Here is a 9,242-nt window from a genome sequence, read left to right on the forward strand (position 1 = left end):
TGCTTTGAAAATAGGTCTCATATGAAAAAGCTGATCTGAAATGACCCGCCAAAGAAACAGCTTCGGGCACCAGTAGAGTGCACTGTTAATAAAAATAAAAAATCCAGGTTTTTTTTAATGGTACTTTACTGTCAGTCACTTAGTTTTAAGTTACAGTATAAAACATGTCAAAAAAGAGGTAAACTATGTTTCACTAAATTCGAAATACATTTTGGTTTAACAGTGCATTAGTGTAAAATGTTCACCGTTTTTTTGCCAATAATTCACCATAAAAACCATAACCATAAAAACAACAGGATTGTTTTTACAGTGTGCCTATTCTGGGTATGAAGACATCAAGAGAGGGAAATGTTTTTTTAACACTTGCAACACTTTTTATTATATTTGTATGCAGTAAAATTCTTATCACAATAATGAAGAAAACACCTCTTTAACTTTGAACAAAAGCACATAACAAAACAACTGCCCCTGTTTAGCTCATAATTGTACATATTTATAGTAAAGAAACATTCTTTATAAATATTGTTTAATTTGTAGTAAATACCATAATTTAATTACAAACGGATAAATATGGCAGTAGATATTTACAAAAGGAAGGATGTAGTTACAGAAAATCCAACGGCACAACGTCTATTCTTCCAGATAGCATTTCACAATTAAAAACTTGCAAAGCACAAAACATCACAAGTTAAGCCCAGCAAACTAAAATATAAGCCAACATTCACAAGCAAAATATGGTGGACTGTTTGAGTTAAGTGTTAACTTTGGCACTCTTTCCAGTTTATAGATGTTTAGTATAGTTACAATCAATTTGCCTTAGGATCACAATATTTAACATCATAATACAACTTGAATCGTAATATGTGCACTATAAGTCCAGTTAGAGAAATAGCTACCATTGAAGGAACATCTATACACCAAAGAACGACAAAAATCTATCACAACCAATGGGAAAGAGGGAGTGTAATAATTATTTACAAATATATTGAATGCTCCTTGAACATATTACATATTTTCTTCTGTTGGTAAGTGAGTTCTCTTCTCTGGTGGTTTTAAATCTACTTCTATGCTTTTGAAGCGTTCATGGTATTCATGCTCTCCTCGGTGCACGAGTGTCCGAATCTCCTGCGCTGGTTCTGAGCAATGGTTCTGTATTCGCTGTTCGGTTCCGTCCTAAACATACCATTCACTGAAATTAGACGATAGGCTGCTGTGACCGTTGTTGTTATTGTGGACTGCGGACGCGGGTGAAAGATTGTTGTTGCTTTGGGTCTCGGTGGTGGGGGAGATTAAGCCGGGCGGTGTGGATGACTCGTAACCAGAACTGGCTGCAGGCGAGGAGTCGGACGCTGGAGGGGCCGCTTCGTGGACCTGGAAAAAGTGCAGGTACTATTTGTATATGATATCATGATGGGAAATTGTGAAGTATGACTTCAAAGTGCTTCAAGAATGATGGGGAACGTAATTGTGTAGGCCTAAATAACAGAGGAAAACCAAATCCCCGACAAACATGTCCTAAGCACCCAAAACACAGACGTAAACAAGTCTTAGGCTACATACTAATATCAGCTGGAAAGTAAAAGACAAAGTCCATTTACCTTCATGTGTTTTCGAAGAGAGCTGGGATGTGTGTAGGACTTGTCACACATTTTGCAAAGATATGGTTTGTCAGACGTGTGGACATGCATGTGCTTCTTTCGGTCACTGCTGTTGGCAAACCGCCTGTCACAGCCTTCAAACTCACACTGGAATGGTTTCTCTCCTGCATAAAAATAGGGATACAACAGACACGTTAGATGCAGTTCCTCAGCAAAAGCCTACAAAACGACTATGCCTTAGGCCTAATGCTATACGAGTTGCGTTCAATAACATGGCCATTCAACCACGAGTAGCGGGTTAAGTCATATAGCTATTCGTCATCGTTAGTGAATCCAGTGGTGTTCACACATGCCTTCTATTCGGTTAAATCTCAGTTGTATCACCAACTTCATTTAAATAGGGTTAACTTTATTTGTGGGACCAGACGTTCTCTTTTATGCAGGAAATTGTGGGTTTTAAGAAATAGCAAAACATTTAGGCCTATGGCTATTTGTTTTGAATCATAGCAATTGAATGTAAGTAGTATGTAAAATTACTTAAGAATATTTACTCAATATCCTACTTCCAAAATGAAATGCAAAATTGCTTAATTAGGCTCCAGTATGACTTAAATATATATAATCGAAACGTAAACATCCCATGTGGGGCAAAAGCTTCTGGCGCAGAGGGCGCGCCATTTGATTCGAAACAATAACGAATTAGCACCTGACCAATTCCATAGCTGCATCCCCCCAGAAAATAGTAAAAATTTGAAAGGCTGGTAATGTGTGGATCCGAATGTCTAGCACCTAGTATCAATAGATTGCGTGAGAAAAGAAAAGGGTCATGACACATTCACACTCGCATGCGACTGAAGAGTAAGCACACCAAACGATTTCCTAAAACCAAAAAGCCAAACATTATTTCTCAGTGGACAAAATAAAATAACAAAATCGATTTTCTGAAAAAGAGGCGAGGCATTCCGGATAGAATCCTAAAAGCTCAGTCTTGCATGAACATTAAACCGGTTGATGAGATTTACGCTACTATAGCCTACTCCGCGCAAGCAATGGACTGCTTAACCTCGCCTTTGAACCATTTTAAAGTTGACGAACCACAAAACCTCAAAAGCATATTACATAATTTAGCAAATTGCTGCGAGACATTTCATTTCTTCAAAACTGTGTAAACGCTAATTGTTTCCAGACTCGCCAGCTATGTGATTAGGGTACTATTGGAAAATCGAATCCACACTTTAGGCTATAGCGAATTATTTTTTTTTAGATCTAAATCTACTTTGACCATAGATGTGAATGTCTACTTTGGCAGTCTAAAAATACCACTATTGATTAAATATCGACTGGGGTATTTTGGCGACGAGAAAAGGCGCTTTTTGCAGGCTATAGGTTACAATTGGCTATGATGAAATAAAGCATGGCGCATTGGCATGGTGAATTCTAAAATGTGCAGTGTACATTTGCGAAACGAATAAATGCGAGAGGTAAAATGCTATAAATATCGTATAATTACCTGTATGTGTACGCTTGTGAATCTTCAAATTTTCCGACCTTGCGAAGACCTTGCCACATCCAGGGAAGGGGCAGGGGAAGGGTTTCTCACCCGTGTGGACCCGAATGTGATTCACCAGTTTGTATTTCGCCTTAAACGGTTTGCTCTCGCGGGGGCACTCTTCCCAAAAGCAAATGTGGTTGCTCTGCTCCGGTCCCCCGACGTGCTCCACGGAGACGTGCGTGACCAGCTCGTGCATGGTGCTGAAAGTTTTGTTGCAACTCTTCTTGGGGTTGCTCAGCTGCTCTGGGTCGATCCATTTACAGATGAGCTCCTGCTTGATGCACTGCTGCCGCATGTAGCGAAAGAAGGCACCGGGGTGGTGGTGGTGGTGGGCTCCCATGTTCATCCCCATGTTCATATTCATGCTGCTGTACTGGTTATGGAGCTGGGCGGCCGAGTAAGGGTCGGTCCTTGGGCTGGAGACCTGGTGGTACTGGTCGGAACGCCCAAAAACCTCGCCCGGTAGTCCAAGACGCATTTGCCCATTGAGCACATTCGGGGATCCGTGGGACCCATGCTGGTCGTGGATGCCGGGGAACAGAATGTGGCCTTGGCTGTCTGTGTGGGTATGATGAAGAGACCCCGCCGTGGGGCCGAAAATAGCGTGTTGGCTGCTCGCCGGAGATGATTCTCCGAAGCCTCGGCTGCGAAAGAGAAAGTCCCTGGTGGAGTTGAACGGGGAACTCGCGTACGAGGTGACATGGGCTGCATGAGCCCCCAAAGCCCCTGCGGGGTAGCCGGGCGCCTGGGAGGTGAAGGCAGAGCTCTGTCCCGGAGAAAGATCATGGTTCAGTTTAAACGCACCCATGTGTGCCGAGTCGACGAAGCTATTTTGTGCTAAACTCAAGTCTCTCTCCTGCATCTCGCTTGCTGAGTGATGCCTGGCAAACGTGCCAACTCCCAGTCCGGGGAACTGGTGACCTGCGTCCAGCAACATGGTCTCTCAAAGCGAATTTCGTTCGAATCAGCTTGTGTGTATAACAAAAAAAAGTAGAAAAATTACAATTCAATTGTCTATTCAGTTATGGAAATTACAACTTCCATGCATGGAAACACCATATCAGGCGAAGCTCAAAGCGATGATCCACTCATAGGAAGAAAAAAACCCTATACAACTTGTCTTACCGAACACGTCTATATTCACTGGTAGTTAACTTTTAACAGCAACCAAAAAATCCCCATGAAACCAAGTAAAGAGATTCCTTTGCGTTTTTCCTCTGGAAACTGGGAATGTTGATTGCTTTTAAACACACACGAAGAATTGAATAATTATCTTAATATCTGTCCTAGCACGAAGAGAGAGCGGGGTTTGGCAGCATCTCGGATTGTTGTTCCGATTTGTGTGTTTATTTCTTTCGCTTGCCTGTGTTTATTGCGGAGGGTCCCTCTTTCTCCGTGGACTGGCACTAGCTCCTCTTACGCCCCCTTTAACTGAAGCCCGGCCATTCATTCCACGCTGTCTCATTGGCCACTGTGTCTCATCAATCCCAGGTGCCCCTCCAATAGCAGGTACCGCTTTAGCGACTAATAGCTGATCGCCATTTTCCACTAATAATTGCCGCCTACTTTTTAGGAGAGGCATTTAGGGGGAAGAGAGAGAGAGAGAGAGGGAGAGAAAATAGTATCGGATATGATGCCTTAAAACCTTAATTTTATAGGTTGATGTATAACGGGTGGATTGACAATACGACATTGCACGTTGTGTGATAATGGTGTTTAAAAACCTGAGCTATAGAGTTAAAGAAATAACTGTAAGTGAACTAGCGAATGGGGTTTTGGGGTAGAAGGTGGGGTGTGCACATGTCATTCATTTTAAACAGCAATAGTGAATTCATCATTAGACAGGCGGATTTAATTAGAAACGAGAGTCAATCATTTAGCCAAACCACTATTTTATATATTGACCGTGTTTCTCTTACAAATAAATACAGTATTTATATGTGCGAAATAACGCACGTTTATGGGTAAATGCATATCACAAGCTCTGCTATAGAAAGGTAGGAATATACAGCAGAAACAGAAGCATATCAGAACACAACATACCATTTCATGAAATAAAACTGATTACACAGCAGACTCTAGAGTACTCCCTTAAAATTGTTGCTGATCATTTACCCCTATAAAGAAAATTGTGTATGTTCATAGCCTCTGCACCTACAGCCATCAGTGAGCTATAGACTCATGTAGCCTATAGCCTACGTACATTTGTTCAAGTATTACACCTCCACGCACCCGAGGTTTACATTTACCTTGTTTTCATAGAGAGCTGGGTCGGTGCTTTGTCCATTTTGCTTAGATATCTTGTACAGTTTGTCAGTCTTGCCTTAGCCGCAAAATATGACTATTGTTTATTTTAGCTGCAATCAACAGCACGAGCCTATGTTTGAACGTTCTCTCCTGCAAAAGCAAAAAACGAAATGCGTTAGATGAGTTTAACTATAGATAGCACTAATGCAAAACATATTGCATAGGCCTGTACACATTATTTCGGATTAGTCATAATTTGGTGAGCATTTGCCCTACACGTGGGTGAGTTTGGTGACAACAGAGCTTCATATTACAACGCAACGGGCTAATAAAGAAAATAGATCTCTATAGAACAAATAGCCTAGACCCAAAAGCCTAATGGTCTTCAATTGCTATAGCCGACCATAAAGTCTCACTCAATCAGAACAAGAAACCTCGCCGGCTGTTCATGTCTGCAAAAACATGGCCAGTTTACAAGATGTGCTACTATCGTGAGTATTTTCGTCCAAAACGCTTACTGTATGGATTGCGTTCAAAATCAACCGGATCCAACAACAGCTGGGCATTGAAATGTACGCACTAAAGTGAAAGGAAGTTTACTTACACTTCCATTGAATTCAAGTCCCACAAGTCCTCCTGCTCCAAGACACATCAAACTGTCTCTTGTCCCGCTCGGCTCCCAAACACTGTAAAAAAGCGGTCAATAATGGGACCGGGAGTAGAACGTCTGAAAACTTTGGGAATCCTGTCCCTCTCTCAGCCCCAAAGCGGGGGCAGCCGTAGCGTTCTCTGCCATTCTTCCAATTTCTCTCCGCACCGCGGGACACGCAGGAGCTGATCCAAGTTCAAAGTCACGTATGCCGACCTCTCTAAAGAACTTCTTTATTTCGGTGGAAACCCCCTTCCCTGTCACTTGATAGGATAAAAATTAAAATAAATTAGAGAGAAAGAACTCAATCGGACCAGAGGCGCATATCTGTGGGTTCTTATTTCCCTCAAACTCAGGAGAAAGGGGGCTTCTGAAAATCCCCAAAGACCAGAATTTCAACAGATTACTCAGAGACAGAAAATAGAGGAGACAGAAAGTCTTGAAAATGGTTAGAAATATAAAATACAGTATACAAATGTATAGACATGAATATATTGATACCAACACACCTTTGATTATGCCTATTTTTGGTTTAGAGAGAAAACAACTCCCACATAAATTCTAACCAAATATTCACGATATGGCTTATGATCTGAATATGTCCGACAACAAGGCTAGTAAATAAAACCTTGTATTTCATGACTTAATGGCGCAGCGCCTAACGCAAAGGTGAAGGAAACGGGGCGTATTTCACTAGTTCATATTTGACAATATCAATATGTTGACGCATTGGAAGGTTACTTGTGTGGTTTCCGTGACCTTGTGTGATTCATGGATGTTTGACCTATGACCCGTTAAGACCACATATGCTGCACTTTTGACTTCTTCTGTAAAATAAACCTTTTTTATAACAAAGCGCCTTTTGTTTAAAAACTTTTAAAGATGTCGCTCGCTCCTTCCAGCTGGGCGTCTGAAGTAAGTAGCCTTACGGGCTTTAGGAGCGTTCTAATGAATCAGAAACTACGTTCAGACGGGTGCTCCTCGTTGAATTAGGCTAACAATATTCGGATATTCTATCGTACTTTTTTGCTTAGGCTACTTAAAAAAACATCTAGCCATATTAACCATGGACCCTTCTTTTTACTAATATGTTTTGTAAAATAATACATTCATTCGCTTTTATTATACCCTAGAGATCCCATTGAGATTGGAATCGTATTATCGAGTGAGCCACTTGTTCGTAGGTGATAACAACATACTGTATGTATCCCAAGGTGGTCGATAAATAGACATTTCTATAAATATACATTTAAAAGTTGCCAGCCTATACACCTGTTATTTTTATGTGTAGCTTATCTATGAATTTGGTTTCTAAAAATGTCTAGGGAGGTGTGCTTCCTTTTTAGTTGAATTATGCATGGTGGCTTTTTATATTCTAAAAGTAAGACAGAATATACTTTATGACACTTTGAAGCACGTATAGTCGACCTACCAATGGTAATTATTAGTTTATACCACAGGTGCATGCAGACCTACTCCCTTTTAAGTCAATACCCATATACGCCAAAGTTCTGATAGTCAATATCACGGATCATTTTACGCACTACTATTTATGTTGTTGAGCATCGTCCATGGACATTTTAAAAGCATTTTAGAGATTATTTTCCCTCTTGAAACCTAATAGATTGCTCCAATTTATTAGATTTTTTTTATAATCTATGAGTGCAACTGTTGATTTTCAAGTCTTTGGAAAGTAAAAATTATACACGCCAAGAGTGACTATTTGATCATAATAATTTTACAGATTTCATTGAAATATGTTAATGTTGTAAACTTTTGGGTCAAACAAATGAATCTGAAAAAAGGTAACAAAGGTGAACAGATTGACAACTTTCCTCTTGCTTCATTCATGGCTAAAGTCATTAAAAGTGAACCTACGTATTTTGAGAGGATCAGTGGCAATTTGTGGAGAAACTATTTACACAACTCAACTTCCTCCATGCATGGGGCAATGCTGAAACCTTAGATTTCGAAAGTAATTTTGTAAAATAAATTGATAGGTCTTAAAATATGACAACGTTTACCTCATCACATCAATGAGTTGGATACAATGTCTATGCGATTTGTTCATCAAATGTTGGCTAAAGACTAAAAGATGGACATGATTTTTATATGCAACATGTTCAACTTGTGAAATGTGGCACTCTGCGCGGTGTGTAGCCTACTTTAAATGAATTCATTGGCATCCATTTCAATAATACAATTCATATATCAACTCTTTTCTCTGGCAAACACTTGTCTTGGATTGATAAAATATTCCATTCTTTCTACAGTATGTGCTTGTAGGCTATATCTAAGCTACATGTATATCTCCATATATTAGCACAAAATAAAAGCCAAATATTCCGACTATGCTTTATGCACGGATTGTTGAACAGTATTAAACAATATCCAGTTGTACTCCTTGACACTTGCACAACTTGTGCATTACTGTATTAGGCTACTAGTCTATAGAGTTGCAATAGCCTAACTCAATAAATCAGAAACGTAACATGGACAGACGTCAACTGCATAGTAGGCCTGCATGTCACACATATCAAGTGGACATTTTTCTAGCCTATTTATTTTAAAGAGGAAATATGCTATGGCGGTAGGCTTTATTAAATATGATTGTATGCAAATAAAAACATGCATATTGTATACTACATCAATAAATACAAATAATAGACACCGAATTTGAATCACTACTTTGAAGTGTTGTGGACACAAGCTTCCCCTATGGGCGTTAGTCTCGAGTATAAGTTGTTTCAGACCATGGCTTTACATGTATTTGATTGGCTAATTATCTCCATTATTATTTGTTTGTATTCATTTAATTTGACCTGAATAAAAGTCCATGTATTTGAGTTATGCTGAAAAAAAAAGTGTTTTCTACATTGTGGTTACGCCAATCACTGGAAAAGAAAAAGAAGAGATGAACGTCTGTATAGCCTACTGTAGACGTCCTACATTGTATCCACATGCGCCAGCCCCCAGTAAACACCGAGGGCATAAACATATTTACTGGTAACTTCGTGAGTAGGCCTACAACATTTTGGAGTCAACAGCGATAAAGAGAGCGAGGGGGCGGAACCCCGCTGAGCCCCTGCGCTGAACGACAGCCAATCGCTTCGTTCTCTTAACTGCCAGTCACCTAAATCCGTCCAATACCCGCAGTGCCATTTCTAAACTGTATTCCCTACTGCGTCCTCCAACT

At 40.1% G+C, this 9,242-nt stretch overlaps 1 protein-coding gene across 1 annotated transcript; it reads right to left on the reverse strand.

The window, feature by feature from the left end:
* Window positions 1–351: 351 nt before the first annotated feature.
* LOC106586042 (zinc finger protein ZIC 2) lies at window positions 352–5,244 on the reverse strand. The gene is made up of 3 exons (XM_014172835.2): window positions 3,109–5,244; window positions 1,599–1,762; window positions 352–1,371 (listed from the first exon to the last, which is right to left on the reverse strand). The coding sequence occupies exons 1-3, from the start codon at window positions 4,085–4,087 to the stop codon at window positions 1,174–1,176; spliced, it is 1,341 nt and encodes a 446-aa protein (XP_014028310.1). The 5' UTR covers window positions 4,088–5,244; the 3' UTR covers window positions 352–1,173.
* Window positions 5,245–9,242: the final 3,998 nt, after the last annotated feature.

The sequence above is a fragment of the Salmo salar genome, chromosome ssa25 (genome assembly GCF_905237065.1).
Source record: "Salmo salar chromosome ssa25, Ssal_v3.1, whole genome shotgun sequence".
In the NCBI taxonomy this organism is placed as follows: domain Eukaryota; kingdom Metazoa; phylum Chordata; class Actinopteri; order Salmoniformes; family Salmonidae; genus Salmo; species Salmo salar.